Genomic DNA, 19,546 nt, shown 5'->3' with positions numbered 1-19,546 from the left:
GGGGATCCAGATTTATCTTAATTAAGATTAGTTTATTTCAAGGCGACAGATATTTTGGGGCCTTAGGAAACATTACTGGAGCACAAACGTTTTTGAGTTATTCCAGTTTTAACTGTCACCCCAACAAGTAGGTGTTTAACTGAAAACCAAACACTTCTGACGTTACTGTGGTCTCTCTGTGGAGCTGGGAAGACAGAGGTACTTGAGAAAGACAGAAGAAAGATGAACACAGCTTCTGCCCTCAGTGAACTCTCAACCCAGTTTGGGCAAATGATGCCGAAATCCAAACGAAAGATTGTGGAAACAAAATAAAACAATATATGAAGTATGTGGTATCCAAAAACTTAAAGGTCAACAGAAAGGTTTTAGAGGAGTAGTCCATCAGCAATGCTTGGGTTTCTGTCTGTGGGTCAGTATTTCTAGAGACGCTTGCGTCCATCAAAGGCTTTCGTATGGCTTCCTCCTTAGCGCATATCCAGCTTTGCTGCGGTGTAGACAGCCTGGGGAACATGAAAAATGCCCTTTCTCCTGCACAATGGTGTTATTTCCTTCCTTTCAGGAATGGCTCATAACTCACAGGAGGTGTGAGTTCTGAATGATCGTGCTTTTCATCTCGCTGGAATTGGGCCAGACTGTAGATAAAGCGTTTGATGTGTCAGCAGTAGGCTTGTAACAGCTTTGACTACCTACATGATGATGAAAGGTTGAACTTTGATAAAAATGGCAAGAAAAGGAAGCGGGCTCGTTTTCTTTCTTTCTTTTGCTGTTTTTTTTTTTTTTCTTTGGAGGGCAGTTGAGAAATGTCCTGCTGGGGTGGTCTGGGAGGTCTCTGGGAATCTGAAACATCAGGAGGGTGTTCTCCTGTGGATTTGTTTGTTTATTTATTGATTGTTTCAGAGAGGGAACCCCCATGCTTGCCAGTAAGGCAGGGCCAGATTCTCAGGGCCCTTATCAGCAAGTCCTCCCTCTTTGCTCACTGAGCCCTGGAAAGAGGCATCGCATCCTTCAGGGCAGATCACTTCTGCTGCAACTGTCTCTCAGCCTTCAATACCTACCTGCAGACACCAAACGAACCAGGGCTGGCAACTCTGCTCTAATTCCCAGGGCTTTCCTTCCTTATCCCTCATGTTTCAGGGCATTTGCTCAGAGATCTCGGTCCTCCAGGGTGGTCTTAACTTCCTGCTTCTATAATCGACAAAGAAAGGAGTCAAATATTTGTGGAAACCCCCAACCAGTTGGAATTTGCCTCTAGCAGTATCCCAGTCTTAACAGTGATTTGTGTGTCTGCCTGCGTGGAAAGCTGCGTTAGGGGAAGAGGAAGAAGTTTGAAATTTTCTTTTTCAACGCAGAAACATTAAAAACAAACAAACAAACAACACAAAGCCCTGCCATGCAGCTAAGTGACAAGAAAGAGCTAAGGACCCAAAGAGGAAGACATGAATTTCACCTTTAAATATGAGGCTTAAGCAAACACAAGACAGAAACCCCCTTTGAAAACAGTGTTAGTGAAGAAATAATAAACACATTTACATCACCTATTTATTTATGACTCTAATATTTATTTCACAAAATTATGACCTTTGACTCTGCCTCCGTGGGCCCTTGAAGTCCACTGCTGTCTCCACAGCTGGGCTGGTCCTGCTCACCTGGGCTGAAAATAAGCCTTGAGCTGGCAGCAGGGGAGGCCTGGCTGTGGTACCACACAACCCACCACCCCCGCCCAGCTGAGGCCATGCAGGAGTTTCTCTGTAATTCCCTGCAAGTATCTCTGAATAGGATGAACACAGTCAAACCCTCTGGGAGTCATCTGTCTGGCCATCAGAGGACACTCAAGTTCCTGCAGGGCTCACTGGCATGGACCAGAGGGTGACACGTCATACAATTTGGTGGGAACTTCAATTTAAGGGCCCTGAAGAGACCTGTTGGCAAACAGGGTGGGTGTCCTCCTTCCTTAACACCAAAAAGTTGCTCCTGAAGACGTCCAGCAGCACTTACGATCGCGGCCTGTGACAACAAGGAGAGAGTGAATAAGGTGAGAAAATCAAATTGTCTGGATTGAATGTCACCTTCTGAAAGGTAGAATGAAATACCTAGAGATGAGCATAGGAAGAAGAACACACAGGAAGTAACGAACGTGTTCAGTTCAGCAATCATATGACCGGGGTTTAAACTGAGATTCCTGGCTATCTTTTCCTTTCTGAAAAACATGGGAAAAAACTGGCTTGTTCAGTGAGGGAAAGGCTGATAGAACAGGTTATTATAGTGTGTTGTAGTGACATTAGACCTGGAATATTACATCTGGGACTGTACAGTGAAATTAAATGTCATTTCTTTAATAATAATTTTGTTAGGCAGAATAATGGCTCCCTGACTGCCAAGATGTCTACATCCTAATCCCCCAAACCTGTGACTGTCACATTATATGGCAAAAGGGATTTTGCAGATATGATTAAGTTAAGGATTTTGAGATGGGGAGATTATTCTGGATTATCTGGATGGGCCCTTTTTACAGGCGTCCTTATAAAAGGGAAGCAGGAGGGTCAGAGTCAGAGGAGATGTGGTAACGGAAGCAAGGGCCAGGGTCAGAGAGAGATTTGAAGACGCTACACTGACGGCTTTGGCGACGGAGAAAGGAGGCCATGAGCCAAGGGAGGCAGGCAGCGCCTAGAAGCCAGAAGAGACGAGGAAACAGACTCTTCCGTAGAGTCTGTAGACGGAATGCAGCCCTGCCGACGCTTTGATTTTAGCCCAGGGAAATTGATTTCAGACTTCTGACCTCCAGAATTGTGAGATTATAAATGTGTGCTGTTTTAAGTCACTAAGTCTGTGTGGTAATTTGTTACAGCAGCAGTAGGAAACCAAAACAACAATACAATTGGACTGAGAAACATTAATTGATGGGAAAAATAAAAGGAATTTGGCTCGGGCTGACTCTTAAAGCAGGTCTTGATTTTCTGACTGTGAAGGAAAAAAAAAGGTTTTTGTTTTTATCAGCCCAGTGGGCACTTCTCAGGGGTCATTGTTTGCACAAGATTTTCATGGGACAAAATAAATATCTTGGCCAAGCTTTGCTGACATATCCTTGACTCTTTGTGTAGAATCGAAGTTGAGTTTTGTTTTATGACTTGGAAACAAACACCCATGCATAGCATAATGTTCAGCTTCTCGGGGTCGAACGTCTCCAGGATCCACACAGATGGTGATGATAAAGGCTGAATTGGACTCAGCACAGATGCCTTGGAGAAGCACAATTCAATCCCATCCATCGCAGGCACCCATTCCTTCCCTCCTACCCTCTGCCTCCACAAGCCTGAATAAAAGTGGCCTTCAGCTACCAGAGAGGTGAAATGGGACCCGATTCTTCTCTCAGAGAGAACCCCTCCACCTGAAAAATGTTCTCCATCATTGAGAACACATGTCTCGATCACATGTTACAAGCTGTGATGTGCACTAGCTGCTGGAGAAACTCACAAGAGAAATAAGCTTTAATCCCTGCTTGCTGGAAGCTCCTGTTAGTGAGGCATTTGCAACATGCAGTGCCTTGGACAGCAGCATCCAACTCAGCTGGGAAAGTTATTAAAAATGCAGATTCCTGGACTGTGGCTTGCGAAAACGTTGGTCTAGTGCAGTCGTTCTCAACTGGAATTGATTTTGTCCCCCAGGGACATTTGGCAGTGTCTGGAGACGTTCCTGTTTATAACAACCAGGGGATGAAGGGAGATACTGGCATCTAGTGAATAGAGGCCAGGGATGTTGCTAAACATCCTACGATGCACACAATGGCATCCTGAAACAAAGACTTATCTGACTCAAAACATCAATAATGCCAAAGTTGAAAAGCCATAGTCTAGTGGGTAAGTCTCACAACCTCCCACACAAATTATTATGCCATGTGGTGTATACATATATGCCTATGTAGTGTGTGTGTATCTATATATACCTTTCTATTTCTCTCTCTCTCCCATCGTAGTGGGCTTATCACCCACTATAATTTGCAGGTGACATCTCTGCCTTTGTCCACTCTACTTCTGCTCCCTCAGCCTCACAGCTCTCCTGCTGCCTCTCTTCTGCTTGGATTTCCTGTTCTGCACTGGCCAAGAACCAAGTCCTTTACCCCTGAAGTAATTGTCATGCTCCGCAACTTTACCAAAATAAATTTCCAGGTTGAAGAGAGGCATGGATAAGGACATCCATTTCTTTGGGGAAAGATTTTTGACCTAACCTGTAATTCAGAGTTGGTGCTCTGCTCACAGGTCAGCTCTATACCACTGGCTATTTTGATGTAAGAGTTATGGGTCACACATGAACTCTTTGCACCCAAGATGTATTTCTCCCCTACACTAACCCCTCCAGTTTTTCTCTCCCACTTTCCCCATTTTTATCTAGAATCAATGGAGAAGTCCATTTTCTTCAAGCAGTTGCACATTGGGAAAAAAACTGCTCCAGAATGTGGTTGAGTGTAGTTGATTGGTTGTAACCGGTTAGCAATGCACTGCTGTGCTTCCCCCCGCCTCCCATTAGGGGCCCACACTCTGTTTCCCGGTCAAGGGATGAGTGCCATGTCACATGCTACAGAAAGGTTTCCAGCCCCCAATTCTCAGCAGCCCTCAGGGGTGGGAGAAGCATCCTGCATGCACATGGCTGTGGTTTTATCATCTTGCACTCATCACTATATTCAGGAAGATAGATTTTTTTTATTATTATTACGCAACAGAACTCTTGCTCTAGGGTAAACTTTGACACAGAGCAATTGTGTTCTTGACTAAATCAGCTAAAACAAAAATAAGAAAATAGACCTGGAACAAGTTTCATGTTTTTCTTTTAAAAACAGCTACTTTTGGAGAAGCACTCACATATGTAATTAGAACAAAGGACCACTTCTAAAGAACAAACTTGCCTTCTCAAGGAATGGCAAATGGTGAAAATTGTAACTCACCAGTATGGTGGAAGTTCCTAGCTTGCCTCTTCTTGTTGACCAGATGGGAATAGGCATTAGTCCTTATGCATTTTAACCATTTAGAAATTTTCAAACATTTGACAAAAATACATGGAATACTAGGAATCCTGCCAGCTTTACAAATTGAAGTGGAGTGTTGCTTTTTGAAGTATCAGCACCAACGTTTAATTGGTACCCAAAATATTCAAAACCCAAGGAGATACAAAGGTAAGGGGATGCAGACAGCCCTGAACTCTGCCATCTGATCAGCACCCTGTAGTTAAAGCGCTCTGAAAAATTCATCTGGATTCTGGAGCTCATTCTGTGTGGCGGCTCTTTCTTTCATTCAACGAATTTTTACTGAGATGCTTCCTTGAGCCCATTACTCTCCTTTTTTTTTTTTTTTGCGGTACGCGGGCCTCTCACTGTTTTGGCCTCTTGCATTGCGGAGCACAGGCTCCGGACGCGCAGGCTCAGCGGCCATGGCTCACGGGCCTAGCCGCTCCGTGGCATGTGGGATCTTCCCGGACCGGGGCGCGAACCCGCGTCCCCTGCATCGGCAGGCAGACTCTCAACCACTGCGCCACCAGGGAAGCCCCCATTACTCTCTTGAAGGATATTAGGCTCAAAGGACTGGTTCCTGCCCGTACCATAATCTAGCTTAGAGGCAAAACCAGTGTCTCTCAGGGTTAAACGTTTATGTATGTGTCAAAAATACAGGAATACAGATGAGAAAAGAAGAGGTATGGGAAGATGGAGGAGGTTACTTGGAAATGAAGGCATCTAGAAGACTTCACAGATGAGAAGACGTGTGAAATAGACCTTGAGTGAAGCCCGATTTCCATAGGGGTTAATGATGGGGGGAGAGAGGGAAAGAGGCATGTAGAAAGAAGATAGAAGGCATAAGATGTTCTTGGGGACAGGAAAGAAACAAGATACACAGGAACCCTCTCTCTGTGTTGGTGTTGGGAGGAAAGGAGATGAGAGAGAAGATTATGGGGTATCTTGACAAAGTAGCCTAACTGCAGTAACAAAGAACTAATGCATCTGCGTGTTTTAACAAAATAAAATTTATTTCTTGCTCATTTAACAGTTCCTTGCACGTGTTTAGTGGGTAGATTTCCATATGGTGACTCAGAGAAGCAGGTTTCACTTTGTTGCAAGATTCTTGCTGTTCTCACCATTCAGCTGGCTTTCCTTCCAGTAGGAAGAGAAAGTGAGAGCATGGTGCTTTGAATGGGAGAGATTTTTATGAGTCGGGCCTGGAAGTGTTCTACATTATTTTCATCTACCTCCCATTGACCACCCCTAGCTGCAAGGGAGTCTGAGGGATGTAGATGGGCTCTGTGTCAGGAGAAAAAGGATTCTACACACACATACTCACTTCTACATTGACTTTTAGCTTAAGTGGGCTGAACTTCCTCCTGAATGCAGTGGTAAGTCATCCCCCACCTTAGCATGGGGGCACGCTCCATAAAGAATGATTTTTGTATGTTATATTCACTGCTGTATCCCCAACATATGGTAGACCTTGAATAAGTCTTTGATCAAAGAATGAAACAGTGGTTGGGTGCTGGAAAGGAGTCTTGGAGATACTGAACCTCCCAGGATAGTTTAGTGTAAGAGAGTTGAGGCAGGGAAGCCAATTAGAAAGCGATGGCGATAATCTGATAGAGCCTGAGTTAGTGCGGTTACAATAGGAATTAGTACATTTTTAGAACCAGACATATTTATTTCTGCTATTTTAACTTTCTTAGTTTACAGCAGAGCCCCAGCTTATAGTTTAACCAGAGTCCCTGCTGAGTTGAAATCACAGAAGCAGGTTGTGAGCCGAAAGGGCCTGGGACTTTCTTTGGAGGTATTAATTGGAATGCAGCCTTGGGACTTGGGCTATGCTACAGTACTGCAACCCAAACAAAATAAAACCTGACCAAACCAGCAAACCCGGATTGGAGTTCAAGTTACTTTAACAGACTCTTGGGAAACACAAACTGCAGTTGTATTATGTATGCAAAATTCACTCTTTGACCTTATTGTAAGGAAAATTACTGGAGTACACACAGTCTTTGGCCAGCTTTCCAGTGTGTTGGACAAGTTAACGGCTATGCAGTTATGCAATATTTTTCTTAAATTTTCATTTTAAAATATGCTTGAAAAATAGATGCTTATCCAACAAGAACAGAGAATATCCATGAAAAGAATACGTTCTCTGTGCACCTAAGAGAAGCTGACACCCAGGCAACCTCGTGTGGCCCAAGGCTTCATGATTTTAGGAAGTTGCTGGCAGATGAACTTCTTTGAAATTAAAAGCTAAAGAGAGCATTCTGTCCTCCCTCTAGATTTGACTTTTGTGGTTTATGTATAAGCTGGGGCAGACCTCACAGTATGACCTAGACTCAGGTTATGCGCCTCTGAAGTCTGGTGAAAGGCCAGACTTCAGGATTATGCAGAGTTGAGTGAGGAACCTCACTGAGAACAGCCAGGGATTCCTAGGAGAGTTTTAGCGATTCTTGCTGATCTGGAAATAATGTAAAAACAACAGAAGAGCTTTTTGTGGTATTTTCGTGTGTTTTCTGTTGGTTTGGGGAAGAAGCCAACATTAAAGTGGCTTAAAAATAATAAATATTTAAAAAGACATAACGTGCCCTACCCTTTTCATCCATTCCTACCAAAAAATAAACTATCATAATGAAAATGGCAAGAACAGGAAGGGAAAGCAGAAACAACAGGCGACAGTAGTATGCTAGGATGGGCAGGATCCAGACGGCTAATGTCTGGTGTCAATACAGAAAGTGCTGGGGAAGGTGTGAGGAAACGCCACAAGGGAATCTTTCCCTTGCGAGGCCCAGGACTCTTTGAAGCGTGAGCTCCTCATTTCCTGATTTCTCTCGAGATAGAAATTCCAGGCTTGAGACAATGGGTACTTTTAGGGTCTACTAGTTTGGTTTCTAGCTCAAATCCTAGAGAAGCCAATTCATTGAAATTCCATTTGCCTAGTGATCTATCTACCAAACTTACTGATTTTTCTAAAGAAAAAACCTTAATTATTCCCAAATTTGATAGCAATTCATAGTGCACAGGATGGTTTTCACACGAGCCTTGCGGAGTTATTGGATGTAAATTGACTGGAAAGCACTTTTCTTTTTTTCTGCTCCAGCTTTCTGAAGATTCAGTTACAAGTTGCTGAGGCTGGAAAAACAGGGGTCCCTGCTGAGGGATAGGGAAGGGGGAGTTGGTATGCTCATCTTCACATCCTGGAGAGGCGAGAGATGCTGACGGGCAGAGAAGGAGGGATGCTGAGGAAGAGAAGAAAGGAATGGGTGTCAGAGGTGATAGATGCTGGAGGACAGAAAGGGTCAAGGATGAGGGGCAGGGAAAGATTTGAAGGCTCTAGAACATCTTCCAAGGCTGCTAAAGCTCTGCCAGTCCTTCTAATATCGATAATCATAAACCTTCTACTTACTTAATCGAAACAGGTTTGGTTAGCTGGGCGACTTCAGTGAAATGGTTCTTCCGAACATTGGCTTTCAGTATATCCATTTTCAGCAGATTGGCTAACTTCCCCAAATCCGAGCCTTGCTGAGCCACTCTAGCAACACCTTTAAGGTGTGGCCAAAAGGGAAGCCTTCATGGAGGAAGCTGTCAGCAGGACAGAAGAGGACACATCTCAGTAAAACCCCAGTAGTTGCTTTGTTGCATTGGGCTTGGAAAGAGAGCCCACCTCGTTTGTGTTTGCCCGAGACTTCCCTGGTTTTAGTATTGAAAGCCTCAAATCTCAGGCAAACTGAGATGGTTGGCTGGTCTTAAGAGGGGAAAAGGTAAAGAAAGGTGGTGGTGACTGGGGAGAGGTGATGCTGTAGCCATCTCTTTAGGGGTGGTCGGTCTTCTCACAGGTATCATTCATGGGACTTACAGGGAAGATCAAAGGATGCCTGGGGACAGTTGCACAGATCTGAGCAGTCACCCCAGCGACCCAGCACCAGGAAAGGCCTAGGTTTGTTCCAGATATCTTGGTTAGACAATATATATATATGCAAGTACTTTTCTAAATGTGCTTTTTTTCTCTTTCTCTTTTCTTCAGGGAGGCAGGACACAGTGCGTGAGAGAAGTCTGTCCCATTCTCTCCTGTCCTCAGCACCTTAGCCACATTCCCCCAGGACAGTGCTGCCCCAAATGTTTGGGTGAGTGACTGTTTGCAGGTCAAAGAACAATGTAATTTCTTCTTGGAGTTTCTGCTGAGAGTCGTCATCCACTTTGTTATCTTGAGGTTCTCAAATTGTGCTATTTCGTGGCTTCTTAGAGACAATGCCTTCTTCTGATTACCCGAGTGTAAGGTGTGTACAGAGTTTGTCTCTCTTCTGGGCCTCCACAGAGCTTTCTTTTCTCTTGTCTTCCCATGTATCTATAAACCCAGTACACTGGACAACCTGGGATAATAGCCCCTTGTGGGGAGAACAGTATTGAAGAAACCATCTTTAATTGGACATATGATGATTAGTAGGAATATATTTTTGTGGGGAGAACAGTATTGGGAAACAATCTTTAACTGGGCATCTGACATTTAGTAGGAATATCTTTTAAAGGCGTGTGAAGTAAATGCACATGGAGGAATATAGTGTAATTGGGTTGGCCAAAAAGTTCGTTTGGTTTTTTCCATATGATGGCTCTAGTAGTGCTTAGTTGTCTTTAACTTCATTCAAAAAATTTTGTTAGATTGTATTGTGACAACTGTCATATCAGCGTGCTTTAAAAAAAAAAAAACCTTATCAAAATTGGTGAATTTTTGTATAGCCATTTTAATATTGAAGATGGAAGAAAAAAGCAACATTTTTGGCATATCATTCTTTATTATTTCAAAAAAGGTAAAAACACAACTGAAACGCAAAAAAAGATTTGTGCAGTGTATGGAGAAAGTGCTGTAACATGAACGTGTCAAAAGTGGTTTGCGAAGTTTTGTGCTGGAGATGTCTTGCTGGACGATGCTCCACAGTAGGATAGACCAGTTGAAGTTGATAGCGATCAAACTGAGGAATTGAGAACAATCAATGTTATACTATGCGGGAGATAGACGACATACTCAAAATATCCAAATCAAGCGCTGAAAATCATTTGCACCAGCTTGGTTATGTTCATCGCTTTGATGTTTGGGTTCCACATAAGGTAGGCGGAAAAAACTTTCTTGACTGTGCTTCCGCATGCGATTCTCTACTTAAATGTAACGAAAATGCTCCATTTTTAAAACAAATTGTGACGGGCAATGAAAAGTGGATACTGTACAATAATGTGGGATGGAAGAGATTGTGGGGCAAGCGAAATGAACCACCACCAACCACACCAAAGGCTGGTTTTCATCCAAAGAAGGTGATGAAGGTTATGTATATGGTGAGATTGGAAGGGAGTGCTCTATTATGAGCTCCTTCCGGAAAACCCAACGATTAATTCCAACAAGTACTACTCCCAGTTAGACCAACTGAAAGCAGCACTCGGCGAACAGCGTCTGGAATTAGTCAACAGAAAACGCATAACCTTCCATCAGGATAACGCAAGACCGCATGTTTCTTTGATGACCAGGCAAAAACTGTTACAGCTTGGCTGGGAAGTTCTGATTCATCCACTGTATCCACCAGACATTGCATCTTCAGATTTCCATTTATTTCAGTCTTTACAAAACTCCCTTAATGGAAAAAATTTCAGTTCCCTGGAAGACACCTGGAACAGTTCTTTGCTCAAAAAGTTTTGGGAAGATGGAATTATGAAATTGCCTGAAAAATGGCAGAAGGTAGTGGAACAAAATGGTGAATATGTTTGTTCAATAAAGTTCTTGGTGGAAGGGCTTCCCTGGTGGCGCAGTGGTTGAGAGTCCGCCTGCCAATGCAGGGGACACGGGTTCGTGCCCCGGTCCGGGAGGATCCCACATGCCACGGAGCGGCTGGGCCCATGAGCCGTGGCCGCTGAGCCTGCGTGTCCGGAACCTGTGCTCCGCAACGGGAGAGGCCACAACAGTGAGAGGCCCGCGTACCGCAAAAAAAGATAAATAAATTAAAAAAAATAAAGTTCTTGGTGAAAATGAAAAATGTGTCTTTTATTTTTACTTAAAAAGCGAAGGAACTTTTTGGCCAACCCAATACTTTTAGAGGCAAAAACAAGCAGGAGGATAACATGCCAAAAATGAGAGGTTTGGAAGGGAATAATGAATAATAGTCAATAAAAAAGGAGGATTAGCTATTTCTTTTTGAGCAATTGCTATGTGCTAGGCACCATGTGAAAACACTGTATATACTTTTTCTCATTTAGTTTTCTCAAGAGGCTGTGACATACAGGTGCTAAGTGTAGGATTCTGATGTGTAATGTAGGTGCCATTCTTAGTTTTATTGTACTGAGAAGCAAGCAGATTCCTAGAAGGTAGCACAGCTAGTGAGCTATGAAGTTGACACCTGAACATGAGTCTCTGTGATTCTTGAGCCCGCAGTTACTTTAACCTGCTGCCACTCATCTTCCCTGGTGACATGGAGAGCAGCACGAATGTTACCAACTGAGAGGAGACAACCCATGATGGAGAGGCTCTAGAGCATGAGACTCTTTGGCTTTTGTTTAAACTTTATGTCAGCTTCTTCCATGTGATCCTTAGGTCCTTGAGTTAGTTGAGGTCAGACTCTTTAAGATTCAAATAAAAGTAGCTTGATCCATCACGTGAATACAAGAGAATATCCAGCATCCCCACCAGAATCTCCAGGGACCCTTGGGGGATGGCTTATATTTTCTCTAGTCACCACTGGCTTTGTGTTTCTGCTTCTGCTGTTTTCTCTCTCTTTGTACCCTTTCTCTTTCCTCTATTCTCTCCTCCCCCTCCCCCTTCCCTCCTCCTCTTCCTCTTCCTTCTTCTTCTTCAACATCATTTTGTCCTTTCAGGGACAGCCCCCCTCTAGTCTTTTCACATTCTGTCGTTCTATTGAGTCAGGGCTTGCATAGCAGATTTCACTGAAGGTTTACCATCAATGGGGATGATTACTTTTCAGGGAAGCACAGTGAATAACATAAAATGAACTATTAAGCTCCCTTTGTTCTTAAAAGGTCTTAGATATTTTGCCTTCAGGAAAATTTCACTGTTTGCCTCTTTTGTTTGGGCTCCAGTCTCCTTTCCTTACTGTCCATACTTTTTCCTTGAATATCTGTCTTTTCTTTTATAGCTTGCCTTCCCCAGTTCCAAAACATCTGCTGATTTATTTTCCTCCTTCCCAGCTTATCATGGCCATACCTTGAAGCCTTATCTTTCTACAACCAAATTGGCAAATAAAAGTATCTTGTTAAACTAAGGCAGATTTCTCCTCTTTGGAGGATTCTGCTGCTAATTCTTCATCTAACAATGTTTGCCTTCCTGCTGTGTACACACACACACACACACACACACACCCCTACTTTTAAAGTAAATACAAAGGTATTCTAAGAACAAAGCAGAATTGTTTAGACATGGCTGACTAAAGGCATTTCCACTGATTTGTGTGCTTCTTGGGTTGCCAGCGTGTTCTTGTGCCCCTGGGATAGAATTAGCCAGTGCGCTGTTGTTGAAATTCTCATGCTGTGGGTCATGGTGGAAGCAGTGTCCTGTCTAAGTGGGAAAGTCACCACAGAGGAGGTGTCGTTTGGGGCCTGGCCTTGAAGATAAGTAGGCTTGATTGATGCTTTGAAGCTGGTATCGTGGATATTCTGAGTCAAGTCAGAGGTTTCTCACATGAACAATGGCTGTTGTATTGAATGCAGATTTTTCTGTCCGTGGTCATAAGACAGACTACAAAAGGAACGTCAAGGCTTAGGAAACTTGAAAGTCATAATTCTTCCAAATGAGACCTTTTACAGTTGGGCTAAGCCCCTGCAGAACAATGTGGAAATGGCTTAAATTAGGCTATGCATGGAGTCTCTGAACCATTCTTTTGAATGTTTTATCTTATTTTGAGCCATGATGACTTTGGGATTAAAGTAAGATTGTATGTTTTTTGAAAGTAAAAAGAAACATACCCACACAACAGAAGACAGAAAGGAAAAAAAGGAAACACAGGGATGCTTACTAGGTGCATGTTAGACTAATTAGACTTTCGGCTTGTTGGACACTGATTTGCTGTTCAATTCTCCCTTGACCAAGGTTCATTCACACAACATACCTCTGCCTTTTGTATGACAACATTCTTTTCCTCTCTTTTCTGGTTTTCAATGATAGCCTCATCAGAGGTTTGTGTACACAGAGTACCCAGTGCACCTCTTATTTATTTATTTGTTTCTGGCTGCGCTGAGCCGCATGCGGGATCTTAGTTCCCTGACCAGGGACTGAACCCGTGCGTGCTCCCTGCAGTGGAAATGTGGAGTCTTAACCACTGGACCGCTGGGGAAGTCCCCCAGTGCACCTCTTGGGGTGACACAGCCCAGGATCGTATTTGAATTATACCACCTCTAATAATGATAACACTTATCATCTGCCACTTATTGGGTGTGTTTAACGAGTACCAGGCTCCGTGCTAAGAGCTTTACACCAATATTTTTAGGTAAAATTTACATTTTCTAGAGGGATAATTCAAGCCATTGGTCACATTTGTTCAGGGGGATAAACTCGTTGAAGAGTCTTTTTGTTCAGCAGTTTACTGATGTATCAATCCACCAGTCCAACCATCTATAAAAGATAGGAAAAAGGCAAACCAGGTTATCACAATTTGGAAAAAATACTCAATTGAAGCAGAGCTATTTTTAATTCTTAAAAGACAGAAATATCTCTCTGATTTGAACAATTCTAATTCTGAGAATAGCACTTAGCATGTGCTTATAAGTATTTCAGCATTTCATTGGGCCTCCTAATAAATAGAGATTTCTTTTAACCTTTTTACAGGAAGAGTGTGGGTATAAATCTGATGAGTGATGATTAATCTTTGACTTCTCAACTTAGTCCTTAATTGAAGTAATATTTCAGGGATGTTTTATGTGATCCAAGGAGTAGAGACTCAAATACTGAAAGAAAGGAGGATATTGGATTGTACCCTTTATTCGGGGTTGCTCTTTTGGTCCTTTGGGTCCCCAGTCAAATCCTCACATCAGGGAAAACCAAGGTAATTCTACAAGCGGTGTGATGCCTGTGGAAGGTTGGACCCTGGGGGAGTTGGAGTCTGCCTCTCTGTGCTCTTTGAGTTAGCGTCACCCTTCATGCCAATGGACTTATCATTTCTTCAACTGAGATGCTATCTCATTAGTTCTTTTTCCTCATCCTAGTCCTTCCTGGGATATCTTGACTTCTCCTGCCTCTTCCCTGCCAATACCCACTTTCTGGATAATTTTATTTATTCTTTCAGATACAGCTCAGGCATCACATCCTCCAAGAAGTCTTCTTTCCCTCCCTGTCCCCACAGTTCCCAGATTGGCTTCTTTCCAGAGCTGACCATCTTGCTGTATTGAAATCATCTTTTGTGGGTGTATTTCCCCAGTAGACTGAGCTCTGTCAGGATAGAATGTCTTAGTCATCCTGCTTCACTATGATGAACTCGTAATAAAGATTTGTTGAACTTAAAGGATTCAGTGTGGAATTAAAGTCTCTTTAGCAAAAACTCTCTAAAGTCATGACTCCTGGGGATCCCCTGGGAACATCTGACCCAAGGCTCTGTTTTTGTGCACCAAAATAGCTGGTCTTGTGAGAATGTTTAACACTCCTGTGATGTAATTGCTGATGATGAAGTGGGACATACCTGGCTTCTGTCTTGCTAACGCTATGCCATTGCTTCCCTCTAGGTCAGAGGAAAGTATTTGACCTCCCGTTTGGAAGCTGCCTCTTTCGCAGTGATGTTTATGACAATGGATCCTCTTTTCTCTATGATAACTGCACTGCATGTACCTGCAGGGTAAGGAGGTTCTGAGGGGCTGTGGTCCAACACTGATAGCATTTTTGGTTTTTAGTGTTAACATAGCCAAACATGATAATGTGTTAATTATGGGAAGGAGGCATTATTGATGTCACTTTATGAGTAAAATCTTACTTCAAGGTCACAAGAATGTTCAAACATAGGACCCAAATTACAACTCACTGTCATCTTCCCAGGACCAGTAAGTTAGCTCCTGGTGGTGAGAATTAAACTCTTAGCGGCTGTCCTTCCTGAAGGACTTTCTAAAAAAATCAGACAAATGCACATGGCAATGTTCTCTGGCTCTAGTTATTCAAGATGAATTCTCTGATGCACCTGGCAATAAAAATGGCTTTAATCACATTCAAGAGAAAAGAAAGGCATGGATTCACAGTTTATCATAAAAATAAACCTGGTAGCTTGCGAAGAGAGTATTTATGTGTTGTTCGTTGTACCATTTCTTACTTGAGTCATTGCACACTTTTCTCAAAAGGCAACCACAAGTCTAGTGACTGGTAAAGAAAGAATTCCACAGCTTCAGAAATTTAAAGGGATACATATCACACGTTTCTAGACTATGTTTATGTGGTGATGTATTTCTGAAACCGAGAAAATCATTTATATGGAGGACTTTAGGATCATTCATCAGTGAGTTAACCCAAACATCTATGTGACACGAGTTTAGAGTAATACATTTTGATGGTGATAGTTGCTGTTTTGTTTTTAATAGCCAGAGGGCTATAGAGGGAAAGAGGAGCTTTTCTCAATGTCAACTATGAGTCAGTAGCTGGGATTAGAGTTCAGAAGTTCCTGGTTACTTGAGGCATGCTTTGTTAAGTAGCATGCACTCCTTCAGGGAGGTGGCCCAGTAAGGTCTGAACTGTCTGTTCCCTGGCACTGAACAGTGCGTAATTCTGAAGCCCGGGACTACCTTCCTGAGGCTCCGTCCTCTCTCCCGTGGTTTGTATTATCCTGTGCTAAACATATAGCCACTCCTTCCGCCTTGGCCTCCATCCTCAGGACTTCTCTTTCTCTCCAGGAATTTCACAGGTTATAGCTTCCTCTTGGGGATACTGAGCCTTCGATGAAACATATCACATTTCCAATTCTCTTGATTACTGGAAAGCCAGGCATCCCAGGAATGGAAATTAGTTACGCTTGCAATATTTTGGGTCTCATTCTATTTTTTGTCTTTTTTTTTTTTTAAATAAATTCATTATTTGTTTAGTTTTGGGTCTTTGTTGCTGGGCATGAGCTTTCTCTAGTTGCAGCAAGCAGAGGCTACTCTTTGTTGCGGTGCACGGGCTTCTCATTGCGGCGGCTTCTCTTCTTGCGGAGCACGGGCTCTAGGTACGTGGGCTTCAGTAGTTGTGGCACGCGGGCTCCAAAGTGCAGGCTCAGTAGTTGTGGCGCACGGACTTAGTTGCTCCACAGCATGTGGGATCTTCCCAGCCCAGGGCTCGAAGCCGTGTCCCCTGTATTGGCAGGTGGATTCTTAACCACTGTACCACACACCAGGGAAGTCCCTTGGGTCTCATTCTTTAAGAGATTCTTTGAGAGATGATTAGGCAATATGTCCCAGTACTCAAAAGAAGTATAACCATTCCTTCAAGATGTTTTTATCAGAGTATGAGTTCACCGTCATTTCTGGGAAATTGGATGCTTGAAGAATCAGGCTGCAATCATTTGGGATGATCAGTATTGTTTTTTATCTGTTTAGAGCCTCCCTCTCTGGCATCCCCATCCAATGCCATGACAGGTACAGGAAATAGTTCTCTGAACACAGTATGGTTTCAGGTCTCCATGCCTTCAGATTTAAGGATTCTTCTGCCTGCTGTGTCCTCATCTTCTTTAAATTTGATTAGCAAACTCCTCTTCATCCACAGCAGCCCATCTCAGGTGTCACCTCCTTTAGTGAGGCTTTCCTGACCCACCTAGATTGGTAATTGTTCCATCTTCTCTACTACCCCTACACCTTTACTAGTTCTGTTTACCACATTATACTGCAGTCTTTGTTTAGATGGTTATCTCTCCTCTTCGTGAGTTCCTTGAAGACAGAGCACATCATCCATCTCTGTATTCTCATTGCTTAACCCAGTGCCAGGCAATGAGCTAATGGGTACTGTGTGTGTGTTTGTGTGTGTGTGTGGGGGGGGTGTGGGTGTGTATTTAATGAAAGTTTGGGAAATCTACCATGAAGTATGCATTATTTGAGAGCTAGTGAGTGCCCTTGTTTTTCAAACTTGAAATCAAGACATACAGTTTGACAAAGGATTTTTTTTCCAATTTATGAGTTGACTTATAATAATTTCTATGCGCCAGATACTGTGCCAAGTACTTTACATATTTCATTTAAACTGCACAATAAACCTGAGAAGTAGGTATTATCATCTCCATTTTGAAGATGAGGAATCTGAGGCTCAGGGAGATGGATTTGCACAAGATAACACACAATAAATGAACTGGCATTCTACCCTGGTCTTGTTCAACTCTACATCCTATTCACTGTATGATGTGGTTAGAACCTTAAAAATAAAGAATAATAAATGCCTTTTTTTTTGAAGGATCATCTCATTGTCATATTAATTTTAAGTGGATGAGTTAGTGGGAGTATAGTAGATGGTACCAGAAGTGCCTCTTGAAGTCATAGAATTAACGTAGAAGCTATAGAAGTTACATCTGTTGACTTACACAACCTGTCTGTATGCCATGCTCAGAAGTGAGTCATCTCTCCAAGCTTACTAATAGAGTCTATGTTTCGGAGAGGGGTTTAGTCTCTCATTTCCCTGCTGTTGGCTCACACTAACTCAACACTTTGAGGTCATTGCCCATCTACCCTGGGACACTTCTTTCTTCCATCTTGACTTCTGATAAGTTACATAAATGTTTTGCTCTTACAGTCATTCCACCTGACAGTCTACTCCAGAAATTGCAGCTTGTTGGCTGGGGAACTGGAGAAATCTACTTTTTTTAGTTGCTCTGAACGTTTCTTCCATGCTTTGTTGAGTGAATAAGTAGGCACAATTTACTTGGCTATTTTGTTCATAGAATGCTGCTCCTTTAGAAATCAAGCCATGCCCCTTTACTTTACAGATATAAACTTTGTCACCCTCAGAGTTTAAGTGGCCTCATTTAAGGTCACACAGTTTATGGAAGAGCCCTAGAACCCAGGCCCAGCTTTGGAACTGCTTATTTGATTCCTTTGTGAACGTAGAACACAGTAAGGAATTTCATCTTGACATGGAACATGAGCTCTAAATTTTTACTCTTTGATCAAAGGTATGCTAAACCTTTACACTAAACTTCTAGAAGGTGTCATAAAGCCATGGAGGAGAACAGAGGGAGCACAGTTAGTGAAGGCTGCAAAAGAGGAAGAGGGTAGGAAGAAAGAAGGAAGCTTGTTGGCCCACAGTGACCCAGGGCTTCTTGCCACACATTGGCTCTAGCAGAATCATCAGTCTCTTGAGCATTAAATGATAAACCCTTGGAAGGTGGGGAGCACATGTCACATAGCTTCTTCTTCTTCTGGTCCAGATACTAAGTCAGCAAATAACATTTTGAAGTGAATGAAAGATTTATGGCAACAAATTAACATATGGTATCTTCAAGATATGTTTTAAAGCAGTTAGTTGTGGGTTGTTAAAGGAAGGCGAGGTAGGATGTTTGGTAGAGGTGGAAATCGTTTTTAATGTCCAGTTTGCCTTTCGGCCCCCAGGACTCTACTGTAGTGTGTAAGAAGAAGTGCTCCCACCCTGGTGGATGCAGCAAAGGCGAGGAGGCCTGTTGTGAGGAGTGCCTTCTACGAGTGCCCCTGGAAGACATCAAAGTGTGCAAGTTTGGAAACAAGATTTTCCGGGTATGTCACAAGCCAAGCTCATGGGAACTGTTGTACGATACTGAGTGGTAAAAAGCTCCTGACAAAATGCAGATTGCAGTATTCCATCTTTTGTATATATACATGTGTGTATGTGTATAAATGTACTTATTTATATTACAATATTATATATACATATGTATTTAGAATCAAGGACACACAGGGACAGAGAAGCAACTGTTTGAAAATGTGTTTTTCTTTGGCTTTACTTTTGCTTTATAAAATACTTTAAACCTGTAAAACATTATTCCCCTTTCCAAATGTGGTGGCCAGTGGCTGGGGCTGAGCTGAGGATGTCCCTGGATGGTACAGCTGCGGGTACCCAAATGCCCAGGGGCATCTCCGGCAGTTGGAGATGCTCAGTGCTCCTTGCCAAGACCCTGATTCTTTTAGAACTTTTCCACTTAAATTAGTTTTTCGAAGAGAGATTTTCTCATTTGGAAGATGTTTGGGTGAGGATGTTCACAGGGTATGTGGCCAGCAGAGCAGGTGAGTAAAGGTGAGAGCTCTGCCCCAGCCGAGCTGGAAGGGCTGTCTGCTGCCCATCTCAGGTATGTTTTACGTCGTTTTCTAACAGCCCGGGTGGGAAGTTGTGCAGCCACCGTTTAAACGTCTGGATGAAGATTGTTGGCTTTGTCCAAAGTGCTTCCCATCCAGTCTGTTTTCCCCAGGGGTGGAGGGAGTCTCTCTGTATCTGAAGGCATCATCTCAGGATACCATGAGAATCGAGACCCTCAGAATCAAGTCAGAGACAGAGGCACCTCAGGCCTGCTGCACCTAGCTAGACTTCCTATTACAGAGGTGGAGGGAGAGTCTTGATCCTTACGGCATCTGTAAGAAGCCCTGATGTGTCATGCCTAAGGG

General features: G+C 43.0%; 1 protein-coding gene across 1 annotated transcript in view; it reads left to right on the top strand.

Annotated features, from left to right (window-relative positions):
* Positions 1-19,546, top strand: part of BMPER (BMP binding endothelial regulator) — a 271,041-nt gene that overhangs the window by 136,339 nt on the left and 115,156 nt on the right. The window contains exons 7-9 of the mRNA XM_027102219.1: positions 9,018-9,117; positions 14,699-14,808; positions 18,524-18,664. Of these exons, the coding sequence (XP_026958020.1) occupies positions 9,018-9,117; positions 14,699-14,808; positions 18,524-18,664 (351 nt within the window). The remainder of the gene's footprint in view (positions 1-9,017; positions 9,118-14,698; positions 14,809-18,523; positions 18,665-19,546) is intronic.

This window comes from Aethalodelphis obliquidens, unplaced genomic scaffold, assembly GCF_003676395.1.
Source record: "Aethalodelphis obliquidens isolate GAN/ISIS:26980383/991018 unplaced genomic scaffold, ASM367639v1 scaffold5, whole genome shotgun sequence".
Lineage (NCBI taxonomy): Eukaryota > Metazoa > Chordata > Mammalia > Artiodactyla > Delphinidae > Aethalodelphis > Aethalodelphis obliquidens.
This window is presented reverse-complemented; position numbering and strand designations above follow the sequence as displayed.